Below are 19,096 nucleotides of genomic sequence, written 5' to 3'. Positions count from 1 at the left end.
CTCTCAGTTAAGGAGCATCCTACTATGCAAAGTTATGCAGCCTTTCACATAACTAAGGAGGCTATGATTTACCAACATGGAACATTGTCCATAATACAGTGAATGAAAAAGGAAAATATTTGCTTTGCATGGAGGAAGATTTACTTTGCTATAGGCAGTTACCTCTTGAGAAGGAGGGGAACTTTCATATTATCCTCTTCAGTTTTATTTGTATGTTACTTTTATAATTTAAAAAAGTTATAAGACCAGTAAGAGTGAGGAGTAAAGTCTGTTGCAATTTAGACTTTTCTACATCCAGTTAATTTAAAAATAAACTCAAAAGTATGTATACTACTCTGAAAAATAGGTATGTGGACAGGGAATTGAAAGGGATCATGAAAAATGAAAATATCTTCCTTTTCCTTTAATGTTGTTATAGTGGATGTACAATAAACACAAAGGGGGGCAGAGGGAACCCCTTATTGTATTATTATTGTTGTTGTTGTTGTTATATTTTTACTAGCAAAAATGCAAGCTTGTCCCTGACAGCAGCTTTCACCATCCTTCTCCACCCTAGGTCAGTCATTTATTTCTACCCTCCTTTGACACAGGTGGATTCTAACTCAGGCGTGCATATCCTCACCATCTAAACAAAAGGCAGGAGACGTCTCCCATCCCTCAGCAGCTTATTCTCAAACCCCACTGAAGCCACCCCTAGCGGTAGAGCTCTTTTGAGGGTGTAGGATAGGGGTCGACTAGCTGTAGCCAACGGGCCAACTCTGGCTACAGTCTGATTTGTAAGGCCCAAGAGTTAAGAATCATTTTTACATTTTCAAATGGGTTACATGATTATATAAGTACCCACAGGATAGCTTCGATTTTATCCCGTGGGACGGCAAAGCCTAGATCATTTACTATACGGTCCCTTAAGGAAAAATGTGCTGACCTTCTCTATGCCTCCTAAATACTCAGCTCACGAACTGAGCGTAAAGTCTGGAATGAACCAGCTCTTGGCCCAGCATTGACTCAGCGAGGGCCCGGCGCCCGGCCGTCCGGGCTGCGTGGGCCTCAGCGGGCGGCCACCTCCCCCCGCAGCGGCCTTCGGCTCGGCTTGGCCTCAGAGCCCCCTGCGGTTCTGGCGGCCTCGGCGGGGGCAGCCCCAGCGGTCGCGCAGGCAGAAGTGCCAGACCAGGGCGGAGCAGCTGAGCAGGGCCAGCGCCGAGCCCACGCCCACGGCCGCGTGCAGCACTGTGAGCGGCCGCGGCGGCACGGTCAGCCGGCCGCAGGGCCCGAAGGCTGGGCCGCCCGCGCTGTCGAGGCCCCGGCTCTGGGGCCCGGGCACGCTGCTTTCTCCGGCCGCGTTGGCGGCCACCACGCAGACGACGTACGCGCCCCCGGGCTTCAGGCCCTCCAGTTCTGCTTGGCGGACCGTCGAGTTGAGGTGGGGGCCCTTCTGCGGAGCCGCGCCGCCTTCCCAAAGCAGCAGCCAGTACTGGTGGACCGGGGAGAAGGGGGCGCACCAGTGCACCACGGCGCGGCCGACCTCGGCCTCCACGCGCACTTCGCCCAGGCGCGGCGGCTCGGGAGGCTGCGCTGCGCTGGAGAGGCCGGGGCACAGGCAGGCCGTCGGGCTGGCCCTCTGCAGCTCGTTGCAGGGCACCTGCAGGTGGCGGCAGCGGTCATAGTCACAGGGGACAGCCGGCAAAGGTGTCTTAGCTTTCTCGTCTTCTTCAGAGTCTCCGGCGGCCAAGGGCTGCGCCCTGGGAACCAAGGAGAAGGTGACAGCCAGGAGCCACAGAAGGCAGGGAGGGCGCGGCATGGAGTCTGGAAGGGAAGGAGATGAAGCGGTAAAGGCTGTTCAGCCCCCAGGCCTTGCAGGCCGCCTCCCTCAACAAAACCGCTAGGGACAGGGAAACACAAGGGAATGAGACAGACACCCATTTGGCTGCCAACTTGTGAACAGGAACAGCCTGTGTGCTTGGTTTCAAGCGAAAAAGAGTAAAATATGGTATGACCCGACAGAGAGAGGTGTGTGACCAGCAATGTGTGAAGCACTAGAAACAGTTAATGAATAAATAAAGGGCTGGGGGGCAGAAGAGGAGGAAATGATTTCTGCAGCCTAGGGAAGGAAGGTGGAATCGTTTTCAGTTGCCACACGGAATAGTGATCTAAGTAAAACAAGTACCAGTCCCAGGCACACGCAGAAACCCAGAAAGGAGATGGTAGTGAGAGAGGAGAGATGGAACACAGGGGCCCTGGAACCTTCCCTCCCTTCCCACCTGTTGAAGAAGTCCTGGTCCCTGCCAGTCCCCCACCTCCCTGTCTCCTCCCTGGCCCACGAGCCGTTCCTTACCAGCGGGTAGCCCTTGATGTAGTGAGGAGCAGGCTGAGGGTCCTGAGGGGTCTCCAGGAGCACAGGCTGCGTCCGCAGTCAGGTTTTGTCAGCGTCTTCAATTTCAGTTCTGTTTTGCTGAAAGCTTTTATACCCCTTAACTGTGATGTCACCACCTGGCCCCCCCTTCCTCTGCCCCCCTACCCCGTGAATGCCAAGAAGAGGGCTGGTCCATTTACAGGGCCTGAGTCACGGGGCCTGGGGTGGGGGAAGCCACATGCAGTGGTTTCAGCTGGAGGCCAGGATGCCTGGGTTCTGAAAGGAGAGTGGAATGTGGAAAGCAGCCAGGAGCTGAGAATCCAAAGGCTGAAGTCATGTGAGGGGATAAGGAGGGAAACATAAAGGACAGGGCTACCTGGCTGGTAACAGAGAGGAAAACAGCTGTGGACAGCACGGGGCCTGGTTTACAAAATGCTGTTTCGGTAAAAAAAAATCATACCACATCCATGGCAGTCATTTCCTGTCTTCTGCCTCCCAATGGACAGAGAAAGGGAGGGGTGCGGAGAATGATGTATCCCAGCTCTCCAGACCCGCCCTATGCTAGCTATCCCCCTCCCCAGAGGGAGATGAGAGTCACATGGATGCAGTGGGCAGGTTTCTGCTCCTTGGATTTCTTAGGCTGATGAATGGAAACAGCTGTGCCTAAACTATTCCAGGGTCAGGAGGCTTCCCCATTGGTAGCCCCTGACAAGACGAGCTCCTCCAATCAGGGGTCAGGGATGCCTGGGGAACACCAGATTTTCAGATGACCCTGAATACGTTTCAAAGAGTCAGGGAAGCAGCTGGCACGAAAATAGTTTATTGGGGAAGCCACGGGAAGGGAAAGGGGTCAGGTGGGAAAGGGCTGGAATGTGGCCACTCTGCCCTGGTCCTTTCAGGAACTGGAGCAAATGGGGCGCTGTCGGACAGTGCCTGCAGAGGGTTCAGAACTGCCCACGGTCTCTGGGGCAAGGGCAGGGGCAGAAGCAGGCAGGTTGGCCTCCGTCAGCAGAGCTGCATCTTCCCAGGAGCCTGAACCTGGGCCAGGGGAGGGAAAAACAAAATCCCAAATGGGAAATTAGATCACCAGGGGCCCCTGCCCCAACCTGGTGTGGCCCCCTCTCTACCCACATGCCACCCCCAGCCCACCCAGGTCCTGCTGTCCCGCACTCACCGTCACTGGCCTCGGGCTCTAGCTCCTCCTCTCCACTCAGGGGCTGCTGATCTGATTTCTCCTCCTCACACAGCTGGCCCTCTGCAGCCCCAGAGGGGAGGCACAGGTCAGACTGGAGGAGGCTGCAGGGGAGGGCTGAGGAGGAGTCAGGAGGGAGGGAGGGAGGGCTGCTGCCCCGTACCTGGCCCCGAAGGATCTGCCTGGTTCTCACCATCCTCTGTAACAGGTGACAGCTGAGTGGACTCCTCCTGGCCTTGGGGCCCTGTGCCTCCAAAGGGGTAGAGGACAGGGCAGGGCTAGGGTGGCTGTGCCTGGATGGCAGGGCCCACTTCACCCTGTTCAGCCCTTCCCTTGAACTTCAGCTCAGTATATGAGCTTCTGAAGCCTCATACTGGATGGCGCAGGAGCCCCCGCTCACCCAGCCCTGAACCATCACCTTTACCTGGCTGAGAGGCAGAGATCCTTCGCTGGCCTTCCTTTCGGGAACTGTCCCTTTTTCGGATGTTCACCTGTGGAGTGAAAACTCCTGAGCAGCAAGGACTGCTTTCCCTCACTAGTGATCAGGGCCCTTCTGCCCCAGCCCCCAACACGCCCCTGCCCACTCCCCAGTCAAAGAAAGATCATGAAGGGGAGAGGAAGGGGGTCCTTTGCGACCTGTAAAGAGAAGCGGTGCCGGGGCCAGATGCCCCCCCACACCCACTGCATGTAGCTGAAGAGCACGATGACGCTGAGGAAGGTGAAGTTGCTGGCGACGCCGATGAAGGCGCACGTCACCGGGAAGTTGTACAGCAGGTACCTGAGGCAGCAGTAGGGACAGGAAGGGAGCAGTAATTACCCTGTCACCGGAGAGCACCGGCCTTCTCATTTCCCAGAAATAACTTCCAGGGCAGGTCACAAGTTTGGTGTAGCCGGCCTCCACCCTCTGCCTCCCACCCACTAAGCAGTTATTCTCTACCCTGGCTGCGCATGACCTTTTCCCAGGGTGCTTTCAAAGAGTCTGCTGGCCAGAGATGAACCTAACAAATCCCAGTTCAGTCAGCCTGGGGGTGGGGCCCAGGCATCAGCATTTTTAAAAGCTCCCCAGGGAGCTAATGTGCTGATATGTGGCCACGGTTGAGAATCTGTGGCCTAAGGAAAACCTGCCGCCTCTGCTTAGGCCCCTCTAACACTTAAGCACAGGCCCCAGGAGAGCTGCCGGGGCCTGGTCGGCGGCGCTGCCTCACCTGAGCCCAGTGAAGTGGGCGTGGATGCGCAGGTAGGCTCCGTATAGCTGGATGCGCCTGCTGTGGATCTCGATGATGGCCCCGGTGGTCGGCACATACTGCGGGCGGGGAGGGGGCGCAGAGGTGGAGGGACAGCAGCGTCAGGCCTGGATCCTGCTGCTGTCACTCTTACAAGCCCAATCTGAGGCCCGCCTCCAGCCTCTGTTGCTGTCCTTCCTAACCAAGCCCAGAAGTTCCTCAGGTAAAATTCTGGGCTCATGGAGAGGGCTGTCTCCCAGTCCTCCTTCCCCCCTTACCGAGTTCTCTCTGTATTCTGGGTATAGTTCCACCTCCAGGACCTGCTTCTGCTCTGCAAAGCCAAACAGCAGGAGGCTGGAGAAGACCAGAGTGTCCAGCATCTGGAGCAGGTCCGAGCGGTAATGCAGCATCACCTGCCAGGGCCAGGAGGGAGAGGCTAGGGCGGGGTACCCACCCCTCAACCACCCCTGAGCAGGCTGTGAAGGCTGATTCCTCCTCAGGGCCCCGGCCCTCCCACTTTCTTTTCCTCCCATGCCTCCAAACCCCAAATCTTTTTTTTAAATTGAACTATAGTCAATCTACAATGTTGTGTTAGTTTCAAGCATACAGCATAGTGATTCAGTTACACATACATACATACATATTCCTTTTCATATTCTTTTTCATTATAGGTTATTACTAGATATTGAATGTAGTTCCCTGTGCTATACAGTGGGTAGGAACTTGTTCCAAACCCCAAGTCTTGACCCAACAATTGCAAACTCTTGAGTGACATCCCTGCCCTGCCCTACCGGACCACTTATCTCCATACCAATACAACGAAGCCTTCTCTTCTGAGAAACCTTCCTAGGTGAAGCCCAACACTGTCTCTGATCTACCTTTCCCCCAAATGGTTCTGTAATCCAGAAGGGACTGTACGTCTCAGTGTACCATCTGAAGGCTTTATCCCATGTGGACATTCGGGGATTTGCTTCATGATATGGTTCTGTTGACAATTAAGAATGGAGTCTAACATTTATTAAACACCCACTATGTGCTAATAAGCACTTTACATTTCCTCACTGAATCCAAGCTAGTCTTGCTGTGAGTTACTAGTATACTATTTATAATATTTTATAACCAAGAGTTAAGTAAGTTGGCCCTCAGCTAGCATGTTTCCAAGTGAGGATTCAAGGCCAGGTCTGCCTGGTTCCAAATAAGCTCCTGTTTTCAGGGAGGCTCTATTCTTTAGACTTTACCCCAAAGCTGGACATGCTAATCAGGTATCTGGGGGCATCTGTCTGGTTTGGTAAACTGGCTCTTGCCTATCCCGATGTGCCCAAGACTTCAGAGCTAGGATGCTTTCTCCTGCAGCCCTACCCAGATACTCTGACATTGCTCATCATTCTCCACACCCTCCCAGACAGGCCGTGAATGCTTACGGAGCGTGAAGAGGTGGAGATGATTCGGCCGCCTCTGGTGTAGCATGAAATGGTGACCAAGAACATGCCCAGATCTTGATTCACACGAGACTCTGGCAGCTCAAGCTCTAAGGTAATGCGGTATGGCTGGCCATACATCAGCACCTGCCCAAGATAGCCCCCATCTCTTTTCAAAAAAAGGTTTTTTTTAATGACACTGGCCCTGTTCCACCTCCCCCCATCCTTCCAAATACTCTGCCACAACCCTGGCCATTAGAAACACAGGCCTGTCAACCTCTCTCATCCCAAGAAGGTGCTGCCCTCTTCTGGTGGCTGGACTCCTCCGACTTCTGAACTCTTCCGTGTCCTGTCTGCTCTTCTGAGTCACTCTGTTCCAGAAAGTCTGTGCCACATTTCTTTTCCAAAAGTGAACTGTCATGTTGCCAACTGGGCCATCTGTGACTCAGGCCTCTGTCTCCGTGAGGCCATCCTCCCAGGTCCAGCCTGTCTTTACTCACATTGTTAATTAACCAAGTGCCAAAAGCACTCACCCTCTCTCTAGCCAGCTCTCGCACAATTTCTGTCGCTCCAGACCATCTTTATGTCATTCCGGGTCCCTTATCTTGGTTCTGTTGGTAGAACCCTGAGACACATAGTGGGAAGGCCTCTTCACTGAGATTAACCTCATAACGTTATCAATTTGCCACCAAACATATCCCAGTTTTTCCTGACCAGTCCTATATTCCTCTAATCCTATATTCAATCCTGCTTGTCCTGTAGCATGACCCCCTCAGGGTGATACCTAAGGATCACAGGGGTGATGGTGAAGCTTTTGGTTTTAACCAAAGAGGGAATGGATTACGAAAAAAAGTTTAAAAACACTGCCATAACCCATATTGACCTGGCTCCAAAATCTGGATATGCTATGAGGGTACTTTGAGCATTTTATCCCTAGTGTGAAAAAGAAAACCACTGATCAAAGTCTTTCTTTTCACAGATTCTTATTTTCAGTTTGAATTATCTCTTGGGAGAAAAATGGATTCCATGAGATTCCTACCCTCCTGTAGAGGCCAGGTGAATCTAAGCCAGTTGTTTCACTGAATTCTTTGAAACAGTGAAATAGGTATTTCTCTGGCTGGGCAGGAGGGATATGGGGAGTGACTGCTAGCTAGCATGGATTTCTTTTTGGGTGATGAAAATGTTCTAATATTGATTATGGTAATGGTTACTCAACTCTGAATATACTAAAAGTGACTGCACTAGGCATTTTGAATGGGTGACTTGTATAGTATGTGAATTCTATCTCAATAAGAATTTATATACATCTTTTCTTTTTAAGCCAGTAATTCTGTCCAAATAAACGTCATCTCCTCCAAGGGGATCTACAGACTCTTAACACCAGAACCTTGTGGCTGGCTCCTGCCTTTGTTCACACTTGTCTGTCTGCTGGGCAGATTTACCCTCTTCTTCTTATTCCCTGCACAGTACTCACTCTTCCTTACAGGATCCACTTTGAGCCTCACCATCTCCATAGTCTCACACTGATCCCTCTAATTCTTCAGATTCTTCTGAAATACAGAAGCTGCATCTTTGCTACTTCATGCAGTATATAGATTTCTGTAAATTCTGTAAGCTCCTTGAAAGCAGGACTACATCTTGTACTTCTAGCAAGGTGTTACACAGAGTGAACACACTACTTCATTCATTCAAAAATGTTCACTACAAATGACCAAATGATCAACCTGCTTTAATTATCAGGGACTTGGGCCTCATCCTTCATCTTTTCCTTCCTTCCTCATCCAGCAACCTGGCACCCGATTGTTCTGGCTCCTTGCATCACCATTATGATCTACAATGGGCAGCCACATAGCTGCATGCACCATCCCAGGTGCAGATGTACTGTGGCTTTGTTTCCAACTTTCTCTCAATATATTCCATTTATTATTATTATTATTATGACACAGAAACACGCTGAACCAGTGTTTTCATAGAACATACTGTAATCACCTCCAAGTTATTTTCCTGAGTAGCAGAACTAAAATGATAAATCTCTGCCTTGCAATGCCTAACATTCCACCTCACCACTTTGAAATCTCCATCTGGGACCCAATCATCCAACCAGTAAGTGTTCCTGATAGTGTATGGCTCCCTGGTGGTAAACTGGAAGATGTCGCAGGATACAGAGTCTCCCAGATTATTTATATTGTCAAGTAAGGCCAGTCTGCACACCAACCCAGGAGACCCCAGACTCTCCCTTCAGAGTGACCATTTATATCTATCCTATGTTTTCTATCTCTAGGTCAATATCCTCCCAGGTATGACTTTTTTTTCTTTCTGAGTTCGAGATTTGCAGATACTATTACCAAGTATGACTTTTGAAAAGTTATTTTCAAATGCTTTTTAAATTCTTAGTAAATCTGACCACTGATTACTTCTCATTGCATTGCTGACTGACAACTCAAAAAACCCTGGTGATAAGAAATACTGCTAATCCTTCAAGGTCCTTTTGAAGTGTTCTGGGATCCTACCCTTTCTCGGAGCCTCCACCAGCTTGCCTACTAGAGGATGCATTCCCATCCTGCATTTCCCAGGGTTTCCAGGTTTGCTGGTCATACTGGCATCTGGCCAGTCCTCTGGCACAGTACCCTGTGTAATGGCAGGTTACACATAACTGTCAACAGTTTCATAATTTAACATACTTTCAAAACTCTTGGGTGGATTCCATCCTGGTTCAGTGAAATAGCTGATCTGTTAATTTAGGTTCCTTTAGATCTAAAACATACCTCATCTAGTAGATATGGCCTGGCTGAAACAGTTTAAGAAGGAAAACACTGCTAACGTCTGCTGCAGTAAAGAATAATCCACACAATTCATTTGGACTTTAATTTTTCTGTAACCTCCCTTTTCTTGAAAGCCTTCCTCTTAGTCTCTATTACTCAGTCCCTTATCTCCAGGTCTTTCTTAAGCCTTCCTATTTCAAGTCATCAAAGCTCTAATGAAACTTCTCTTCAGCTCCCATACTCACCCGATCACGGCCGCCCTTAACCAGTGAGACATTGGCAACAGGGAAGGAGCAAAGTAAGGAGGTGGAGGAATCACAGTCGGTCCTAAATGAGAATGGGGATGATACTCTGCTAAGTGGTCTGCATAGCTCCTTGGCCCCTGGGGCTCCCCTTCCTGCCCCCATCCCTTCTTCCAGAACAGGCACCCTTCTCTCTGTTACAGAGAGAAATGGAGAAGAAATGCAGTCAGGAGATTCAAGATACCAAAATATTCTTTAATTCTCTTCCTGCTACTTGAGTTTATTTCCTCTCATTAGAGCAGACACTCTTAAATGGGAATTTATGGACACTTAGTTGAACAGTTTCAGACTCACTTGGGGCGCTTGATAAAAAATGCAGGTTTCTGGGTCCCACCCTACCAGATTCTGATTCAGTAGTTCTGGTCTGAGGCCTTGTTTGAGAAAATTCCTCCAAAGGGATCCACAGATTGTCTTTAAGAGGCTCATGAACCCTCTCAAATTGTAAGCAAAGTTGCACATGGGCATGTATATAGGTTTTTATGGCAGGAAGGGCCATAGTTTTCATGAGATCCATGCTTCCTTAAAGTTTAAGCAGCTCTGCCTTGGAAATTACAGCTCATGACCAGAGACACAGGATAGGAGAAAAAAAAAACTCTGGGCCACTGATAATAGTGCCCTTGTCACCACCTCTTGATTGGTCCTGTAGTCATTATTATAAGGGGAGAGAATTCGGCAGGGTCTATAAAATGCGAAGGAATTGAGGCCCCAGGCAAGAAGTAGGACTCTGGGAGTTTATGTACCCAGTCACCTTGTTTTCATAATTTCTCTAGGAGTGGGAGGAAGTAATATAAAAGGTGAATTGCTGCTTTCCTAGTAACTCCTCTACTGAAGGCCAGGTTAGTTCTGAGATGACCCAAGGGGCTGGGTTGGCTCAGTAGTCTACCATGCCTTGAGAGAGGTCTGATCCAGCCTAAATAGAGCTGACCCTCATGACAGTCTAGGGGAGGGATTTTTCTCTTCTTTTTAACAAGATTTCAGTAACCAGAGATAGGACTAGCACCCTAGATCCCTACCAGCCCAGATCTGCCCCAAACTCAGGCTGTGAAAGAAGTCATATAAGCACACTGGGCTCAAGTTTCCTCCTCTGTAAATAAGGGGGTTGAACTGAATAAGCTCTAAGGGTCCTTGCAACAATTCTCTCACAGGATTCTTCTACCTTGATAGAAGACCCCTCTCACCTGTAGTAGAAATGCACAGGGCTGAGGTGGCTGACTGTCGGCATGTAGGAATAGTAGAAGGAGCCATAGAGGAAGACAGACACCCAGAGCAGGAGGAGGATGGTACAGAACAGCACCCCAAACTGCAGCAGCAGCTTGCGGGCACGGCCTGCCAGGACGTGGCCCATCTCCTGGGCCCACAGTAAGGCAGGTACTGGTGGGTCATTGACCATGTTGGGGAGTGCAGGGGGTCTGGCCCCGGGTTCAGGCCTTGAGTTCCTAAGTGTTCTGCCACCTGGACGCCACCCCTGGCCATGGGATGAAGCAGCTGGTGGTTCCTGGAAAAAGACAGAGATGGGGAAAGAATGGCTCCTTTCATGGGGCAGGTGAGGACAAAAGGGACAATCTTACTGGACTGGCTTTGAGGAATCAGATAGCAAGACATAGCAAAGTCTTTGTTTCTTAGGGCCTTTCTCCAACTGATTGCGTTTCTCAGCCAGTTATCCCTTCCTTTTCCTTCACTGTGCTCTGTCCCAAGTGCTAGGGTTCCTCAGTTGAATTCGTCTTCCGGTTACCTGGTTCTGGAACAGACCACCTTAATACTCATTCATAGCAATATATAACATATAAAGAATGAGCACCTTAGTATTCTTCCAAGGCGGTTTTACACACACGACGACACTGATGCCACACTACGAGGTGGTTGCACGGAGAGAATGCGCGACTTGCCTAAGGTCGCATAGCCGGACTCAAAGCCTCAGCGGGGCCACAAATGCCTCCGCCTGGAGCTCCGCTCGCTCCTGCGCCCCACACCGGCCAGCGTGTCCTGCCGACAACTGCCGCCCCTCGCCAGCCTCCTCCGGCTCGGGGGTGGGCGCGGCGCCTGGAGCCCTCACCCAACCGCACCACCACAGAATCCTGCAAGCTGCCGCCGCAGCTCTGCAGACTCACCAGCCGCACGCGCTGCTGCGGCAACGGCGAGAAGACACTTCCGCTCCCCGGGAAGCACCACCCCTTCCGCCGGCCGCTTTTGTAGCCCTGGGGGCGGGGCCTCTCCGGGGCGGGGCCCGGCGCAGGGGGCAGGGCCTTCCAGGCCGCTGGGTTCCCACCTCCTCGCGCCGGGCACTGTCCCTACGGTCCGTTACCCTCCGGTTACCAAGACCAAAGGGGACAGGGGCCTCCCTCCAGCCCCCAAGATTTGCCCCAGGGCATGCTGTGAGTCAGCTGCATCTCCTCAGCCAGCTCCTCGAGACCCTCCGCCCAAACCTTCACTACCGGCCATTTAACCCCCGGAAAGGAGGAGAGGCCAGCATCCAGCAGGCGCTGCTTTTTATTGCCCACAGCTCCTTGAACCTGCAGGCGTCCAAGGCAGAGAGCATTCCCCCCAAGAACGTTGCAATCTGTGGGTACCTGTGTATCTTGCGCGTTGCGTCGGCTATTCTCAGGCCTGTGTTTTGACTCCAGCTTTTACAATGCGTGATTGACAGCCTCCGACCCTAATTAGAGTTTGGCTCAGAGTCCCCACAGCGCATTATCTAAACTAGGTCTTGGCAGGTGGCACCTTCTATTTTGTATATGTGTATTCACCCCAAATAAAATCCTTCAGAGGATAATGTCAATGTTGTGTACATCTTTGTATTCCCCACAGCACTAAGCACAATATTTCAGGCGTGGGAGGCAATCTCTCAAACCAACACACACACACACACACACACACACACACACACACACACACACACACACACACACACACACACACACACACCAGGAAGCCCATCTATTTCCAGAAACACCCACTGACTTTCCCCTACCTCTTCTTTGTCCGATTCTTTGATCTGGTCTCTGCATGTCTCTTTTCCTCCAGCTTCTCCTTCTTCTCTTTGGTCTACCATTTCTTTAGACATCTTCCTGATGGACCTCGTTGCCCCTGGATTTTCCACTTGTCACTTGTGGCTAGAATGTTAAGTGGTGATCTAGAAGCTGATACCTGTAGCCCATCATATTTTCCTGGATATGGAGAATGAAGGGTCCCTGGGAGAGAAACGAAGATTCAGACGCTAAATGCTGTGTCAGAGTAGCGGGAGGAGGGGAGGAGGGGGGCGACTGCCCAGCTGATGTCAGATTTTCAAATGAGCAGGGTCTCCCGCAGCCAGTACGGACTCCAATGCAGGGGTTGTCACAGGTCCAGACCACCCCATTTGAGGGGGTAGTCTGCCTGGGTCTCAGCTCCTTCCAGCTGCTTTGGGGAGGGCTCTAGCCCAGACTCAGGATGCCTGCAACACGGGAGGGACAGGTAGTGAGACAGTAACAGTGGGGGTGTGCACAGGGGCTGTAGGCAGCAGCCCAGCTCCCCCACTGGTCAGACAGTTGGTATGCTCCAGGATCTGAGCAGCTCCTTCTAGCATCCTTCATCCTTCAGGTACCAGCCATCTGGGCAGTGCTTGAGCTGCAGAAACTGGGACCAGCCCTGGATTCTACCTGACCCTCCCCAGTAGCCTTCTCTGTATTAGCTGCTTCTGCTGCTGCGTCAGATACTTTCAACTGCAACTCCCTGCAAGGTGGGGCACTCATCTCAGGCAGAAGGTTTTGGTGCACCCCACTGATCCTACTCCTGAGGGCTGCCGCTGCCTGTGGGCTCAGGTGAGTAGGGAGCATCTTGATTTTCTCCTTTTGGGGCTCAAGGGGGCAGATGGGGGTTTTGTGCCCTCAGCAGGGTGGGGCTCTTTCTAGCTGGGGTTTTCACAGCTGGGTACACACATGCCTTGAAGGGCTATAAAGCCTTAAATCATTTGGATGTTTAATGATCTGTGGCTCAGGCCATGTAGGAATTTGGGGAGCATCTCATCCCATCTTTCCATTTCCGTAGCTGAGGAAGACAGGGATGGAAAAGATCATAAGAGGGGGGTAAAATATTGGGGCACATGACCCAGCCTTGTGAAGGTTGGTAAGGAGTAAGCACGAAAAGGGGCCTTCAGCTGAGACTGTGCCCAGACCCCATAATGTTCTGAGCTGTCTCTCTTTTCTTCAGGATGAAAGGGGAGACCCCTGTGAACAGCACTATGAGTATTGGGCAAGCCCGCAAGATGGTGGAACAGCTTAAGATTGAGGCCAGCTTGTGCCGGATTAAGGTGGGTGGGATCCTGGATCACATCAGTTGGCCCAGGTGTATTGTAGGTTCCCAGACCTCGGGATAAGAGATACTTTCTTTCCTTGACTCCCTGAGATCAGGGGAGGAGTCTTGGGATCTATAAGGAGAGCTGGCCCCAGGCCTCTGTGGGTGATGAGGGAAGATAAGACTGTCCTAAGGAGCCCGAGAGATGACAAAAGATAACCTATTTGGGGAGGGAGGCTGCAGTCCATTTTCAGGGTTTCTGCCTGACAATTCCCCTCCTGACTGTGCCCCAGGTGTCCAAGGCAGCAGCAGACCTGATGACTTATTGTGATGCCCACGCCTGTGAGGACCCCCTCATCACCCCTGTGCCCACTTCGGAGAACCCCTTCCGGGAGAAGAAATTCTTCTGTGCCCTCCTCTGAGCTGTCCTGTCCCTCCTCATAACTCTTCATCTTTCCCTCACCCCAGCCCTTCCTTACTTAGGTCAGTAGCTATAATGAGCTCCTGAGGGTCCCTGAATCCCATCCTTAGCCCTGGCCCAACCCTGTGAGGTTATCTGAAGCACAAAGCCCTCCCTCACCTATCTGCCGTCCCCATTTCCTCACCCACTAACCAGACCCAGAACACCCCCTAACTCGGGGCACCCTTAGTTCCATCCCCAGAAGGGCTGTCAAACTGCCAGCATCCTGCCCGCTTCCCTCTGTGACCCGGTCAGACAATGGAGAGAGGGATGGCTCTCAGTCTCACCTGGAGCTATTGGAAGGGCAAAGCCATTTGAAGAATAAAGTCGTACAGTCTCAGAGGACAGCTCCTGTGTTAGCGTTCTTGGGGGAGAGGATCATCAGTCAATAGATGTGGTGGTGGGTGCGGCAGGTAGAAAGGCTTGCCATAACCAGAGAGCAGGGCCAGTCAAAGCGGGTTAGGCACTGTCTAGGATCGGAGATCCGCGGGGTTGCAGGGGATGGCGGGCACGAGAGAGCGTCTCAAGTGGAAGAATTAAGTTACAACAGACACTTAGAGGCCACGGAGAGCATTCACGCCTTCACACGCACACACACTAGGAGAGCAATGAAGACAAGTGAAAATGAAAACAGATCGAACTGGGTGGATTTAGAGAGAGACTCGGGAAGACAGTCGCAGACTGAAGGAAACCAGGGAAAAGGGAGGAGCTTGGTTCCAGTTCCTGAGAAGGGGCCGGTTTTATTGCTAAGATGGCCGCGCCCACAGCAGTTCTCCTTCCAAGATGGCCGCCGCCATGGGACCCGCGCCAGTATGGTGGCCGCACGTCACCGCGTTTCACCGTACAGGGCTTCTCAGCCGGGCCCACACTTAAAATGGCGGCCCCAGGCATCCAGAGTTCTCAATATGGTCCCTTCCGTGCTCATCTGTCTCAAAATGGCTGCCCCTGGCCAACTCAATACCCACTCTTACCCACCCCGAAGGCTGGAAGCCGACGTCCACCCGACCGGGGTGAAAACACACGGGCGACTATAGCCAAGGATTATGGGGCAATGGGGCCCCAGCAAGCACGCGGGTAGCAGGCACCGGTCGCGTGGATCTTAAGAGGGAATCTAGGTTTCTACAGTTTGCCTAGTAGAGGCCCCCTCTGGAGCGGAAACAGAAGTGTGAAGACAATGCCCTGCGCCGTTCGTCTCGGGGCGCTGTTCCTTGGTCGCGCCCTGCCCTCCCTAGGAGTTGGATAAGCCCGAAATTGTTCAATTTGGGCTTCCTGGAAAACCTGGGGCTGGCCGGTCTCGCACTTCCCATTCAGGCCCATTCTGTCACATCCGCCAGGAGCAACGTCCCCGCCCCCGGTGTGCCTATCACCATCGCAGTGGTCCAGCAAGCTGCCTGGCCAGAGGTTTCATGTCTCACGAGCGCCTCCCGGACTCCCTTTTGGAAGCCTTTTTCCTTCCAAGGGAAGGAAATATACATACGGAGGTGGGACCAGGCTGAGGCAGAGCAGGTAAGTCTCAGGACGTCTGCTTCTTATGGATTGTCAACATTCCTCCCACTCCCACCCCCCACCCGCCCCCAATTCAGGGGTACATCCTTCCGGGGGAATTCTCTATGTCCGCTCGTGCTTTATGCCGGGATACACTTGGAGGGGAGAAGGGCTGCCTCGTAGTAGGAAAGGGTGACCTGTATTAGAGGTAGCACATCATTTCGAGCTTCCCCACATCTTCCCATGGGAAGACTGCAAGGGAAGGAGAATAGAGACAAAACCAAGGGAATAAAGGGTGTTCTACCAGGAACTGAACTTAGTTTCCTGTGATGTTTCTACAGGTTCCAGGGGTACCCAATGAACTTGGGGCACTTTCAGGAATAGAAGCTTTTCAACTGTTGATGAATTCCTGAGCCCTAAAAGGTCCTGGAGATATTTCTCTCACTCCAGAGGAAGAAACAGTAAAAGTAACCTGGTGAAGCTCCTGAAAACAGTGAAAGTAACCTCCTGAAGTGGGGAGCTACCCCCGTTCTGTTCAGGAGCATGCTTAGTTCCTTCTTGGTGCCCATGAAAACTCCTGGGAAGATCAAGTCTGTTTTAACCCCCGCATCCTCACAGTCTCTGGCATATAGCAGGCATTCAAATATCTAACGAATGTGTTGTACTATTTGTACTTAAATGGCAAGCAGGGCATAGAAGGCACTAAAATAACCTCTTCTACGGTATCACAGCGTTGGGCAAATTCCAGAGGAGTAAGTGAAAATTTCCAAGTCAGCTCAGACTTGGTAAACAGCTATAAGTGCTCAACAAAATGTAATCTTGGTATTAGGTTTAAGGGAGCAGGGGAGCTTTTGCTCAATTTTTCTACACACTCAATTCTTTATTATGTTCTTAAGGGAACACTTCACCCTTCTGCATGTCATCCTTGTGCAGGGACCATGTTTCCCCGTATTGTCCCAAATTTAGCATATGTGCTGCTGAAGGGAGCACTTAATTTTCATACTCATCAGATTGGGGGGAAAGGGGACTTAACGGTTACTAGAGACAAGGTGTGAGCTTTAAGTAACCATTTAAAATGATTAGCTGCAACATTGAGTAACTTTAAATATCCTAGCAGATGGGCAGACACTGAAATCAAGGACAGCCTTTGGGTCCAAAGCTGTAAGCCCCTGGGGTGGGAACCTGTGTCACATAGAGGGAAGAGTTAGAGCAGTATCTAGTTCTGCATCACTACTACTTCAAAACACTGACGTCTTGGGCCTGTGGCATCCCAGCCTTAATAAATCCCTCACCATTTATTAGAAGTTACAATCAAGATCAGTTCAGTGCTAGAAATGCAATAGTGCTTTTAATTATAGTTACCTTCTCATTCTACAAACTCACTAGGAAAGAATCCCCATCAAGTATCTTCTGTTGAATAAGTACCCTTTTCCTCTTAAGTGATTATTCATTAATAAACTTACTTGGCTTCTAAATGGAACCCTACATTTAACTTCAAGCATCCAAATGGTGTGAGTATAGGCCAAATACACAGAGGTCATGAGTTATAATTTTTCTTCTACTCCAGTGAGTCTTAGTAAAAGCATTAAGCCGGCAATCCCTGAGGGAAGGTATGGCAGAAGAGGAGGGGAATCAGCCATGAAAGAGGAAAGCCATTCTTGGTTGGAACCCAGGACCCTTGAGGAAGCAGCATCAGAAATCAATCAATCCCCAATGACACACTCCACCCAGTCAGTGCAGCCACAGGACATAGGGTGAATTCAATCCAAACGGTTATTTATTCTAAAACTGGAAGCTACCGTCGTGCCTACATTTTTGCCAGAATGTTGTAGTGACAACAGGGGAGGAAAAAGTTACAGGTGTAAACAATGACACAGTTACATTTTTTTTTTTTAATGATAAAACCCTTTTTTACTGGCCACTTCCAAGAATGCTTTACAGGTTGTGCAAAAACATTTACAGGCTCCATGTGGTGTTTGTTTTTCTCACAAGCTTTTCCATCTACAGTAACTACGACAGACGTCCGATTAAACACTAAACAAGCCTTCTAAGGAAAACAAGGCTAGAGATCCCTCCTGTTAATCCACATTTTCCCCCTTAACATTTTTTTTCACAATAAAAAGACAAAAACAAAACCCAGACATCTACTGTTGTTTTGAGTGATCTCTTGGACTAAACTGACAAGGATGTGGCAGTTTCACTCTCCACCCACCTAGAAAAAGTTTTTTTTTTTTTTTTAAAGATGACTTTCTAGTGTCAAAAATTAACAGCAAGTACCTCCCCTAACCCTCCTCCCTCCAAACCCCAAAGCGGCTTAAACTTCGTCTCCCTGGCCCTGAGGGCCTAGCATCCCTAAACCACGTCATAACTATAAAAAGATGCTGTATGCTGAGGACTAAACATTTGAAAAGGGGTGGCAGCTTCTGCCTCAAATTCAATTTTCTGTTACAACATAATCTTGTCCTAAGGGAATTTCTTTGGGCTCCAGTTTTTATCTCCTTGCCCTGCCACTATGAGCAAAGCTTTCTCAAAAACTCCCTTAATAATAATGAAAAGTTAGTGGGTTACAGAAAAGTTCATGCAATCACTTCACCCACTGCCACACACAAATCCATTTGACAGCACCACACAAAAAGCAGGTGCCAAGAGAAAGGACACATCGTTAGGGGCAAGCAAACATTATCGCCTACTAGCCACCCATTCCAGCCTCCAGGTCAGAGGTACTTGTGGAGCAGAAGGGTGTGTCACTGACAGGGGCAACTGGAGGGCCAGGATGAGGGCCTGGGCACCCTCATGGGCGTGGAGTAACAGTGGGAGAAGGAGAGAAAGATCGAATCTCAGCGCAAAATTTTAAACAGAGAACTGCCCAGGTGAGGAAACGACAGTGAAGCATTTTCTAGTAGCACAACCCAGGGTTCTCGCTAGTGTGTGGTGTTCGCTGAGTAAGCTCTTGGCTGAACAATGCTGAGCAGGAAGGTGAATTAAAACTGAAGCTCAGTATTGAAAGAACATTCTCCTATCCCACCCATGTTCTTGAACCAGCAACCTGAAGTTGTCTTATCAAGAACTGGGAGGGTTTTTATGGTAAAGTTAACAAACAAAAACTAGCCCAACTGAAGTCTCCTGGCTAGAGGCCTCTCTGGGGACACGCAGGGAAAGCACCCCAGGAGGAATCCTGTTTTGGGAAGTTGGGAAGGGGTGCTTCCTTTCATGCACACGCTACACACACTCACACTCACGCTCTTCCCCCAAGTTTCAGCAGCCCCTCTGAGCTGCCTCCCACCCCCCACCCTCCCCTTTTCTACTCACTCTCTACCTGTGTATCAAAAAAGCCAGCAGGGCCCTGGCCCTCCGCACTGTATAAAATAGCTGCTATTCTCAGCACCCGGGCCTGGTTGCCCACACCACAGGATTCACCTATATACACATCCTGCTGCAGTGAAAAGAATCCTGCTTCGTTTCTGTGTGAGCTGAAACCCTGAGAAACGTTCCTTCTCTCGAACTATAAGAGGACAGATTCTCTAACAGAGATGATTTCAGAGACTTACCACCTGTCTCAATCTTGGAAGACAGAGTAGAGACTGGCAAATCACAATCTTCAGGCTGAGGGCTGCAATCCCAACTCTTCCCCAAGA

At 50.5% G+C, this 19,096-nt stretch overlaps 3 protein-coding genes and 1 non-coding gene across 10 annotated transcripts; 1 reads left to right on the top strand and 3 right to left on the bottom strand.

The window, feature by feature from the left end:
* Positions 1–388: 388 nt before the first annotated feature.
* LRRN4CL (LRRN4 C-terminal like) lies at positions 389–3,012 on the bottom strand. Its single transcript, XM_010983011.3, has 2 exons — positions 2,333–3,012; positions 389–1,803 (listed from the first exon to the last, which is right to left on the bottom strand). Exon 2 carries the CDS (start codon positions 1,796–1,798, stop codon positions 1,097–1,099), a length of 702 nt encoding a protein of 233 aa, XP_010981313.3. The 5' UTR covers positions 1,799–1,803; positions 2,333–3,012; the 3' UTR covers positions 389–1,096.
* Positions 3,013–3,154: 142 nt separating this feature from the next.
* BSCL2 (BSCL2 lipid droplet biogenesis associated, seipin) lies at positions 3,155–15,073 on the bottom strand. Of its 7 annotated transcripts, none has more exons than XM_064492248.1 (12): positions 14,952–15,073; positions 12,216–12,435; positions 10,426–10,742; positions 9,191–9,272; positions 6,187–6,330; positions 5,044–5,178; positions 4,748–4,845; positions 4,179–4,320; positions 3,968–4,033; positions 3,706–3,796; positions 3,525–3,605; positions 3,155–3,388 (listed from the first exon to the last, which is right to left on the bottom strand). In XM_064492248.1, exons 2-12 carry the CDS (start codon positions 12,306–12,308, stop codon positions 3,246–3,248), a joined length of 1,392 nt encoding a protein of 463 aa, XP_064348318.1. In that variant the 5' UTR covers positions 12,309–12,435; positions 14,952–15,073; the 3' UTR covers positions 3,155–3,245. The 7 variants fall into 7 exon arrangements, with proteins under 7 accessions (XP_064348318.1, XP_064348317.1, XP_031315295.1 ...); XM_064492247.1 differs by lacking the exon at positions 14,952–15,073 and adding an exon at positions 14,264–14,403 and having other exon boundaries at positions 12,216–12,677; XM_031459435.2 differs by lacking the exon at positions 14,952–15,073 and adding an exon at positions 14,264–14,403 and having other exon boundaries at positions 3,706–3,792; positions 3,967–4,033.
* Positions 11,535–17,665, top strand: GNG3 (G protein subunit gamma 3). The gene is made up of 4 exons (XM_010983013.3): positions 11,535–11,806; positions 12,824–13,044; positions 13,433–13,532; positions 13,810–17,665. Exons 3-4 carry the CDS (start codon positions 13,434–13,436, stop codon positions 13,936–13,938), a joined length of 228 nt encoding a protein of 75 aa, XP_010981315.1. The 5' UTR covers positions 11,535–11,806; positions 12,824–13,044; position 13,433; the 3' UTR covers positions 13,939–17,665.
* Positions 16,350–16,451, bottom strand: LOC116155543 (U6 spliceosomal RNA). Its single transcript, XR_004139427.1, has one exon. It is a non-coding gene; the product is annotated as a U6 spliceosomal RNA (small nuclear RNA).
* Positions 17,666–19,096: the final 1,431 nt, after the last annotated feature.

This window comes from Camelus dromedarius, chromosome 12 (genome assembly GCF_036321535.1).
Source record: "Camelus dromedarius isolate mCamDro1 chromosome 12, mCamDro1.pat, whole genome shotgun sequence".
In the NCBI taxonomy this organism is placed as follows: domain Eukaryota; kingdom Metazoa; phylum Chordata; class Mammalia; order Artiodactyla; family Camelidae; genus Camelus; species Camelus dromedarius.
This window is presented reverse-complemented; position numbering and strand designations above follow the sequence as displayed.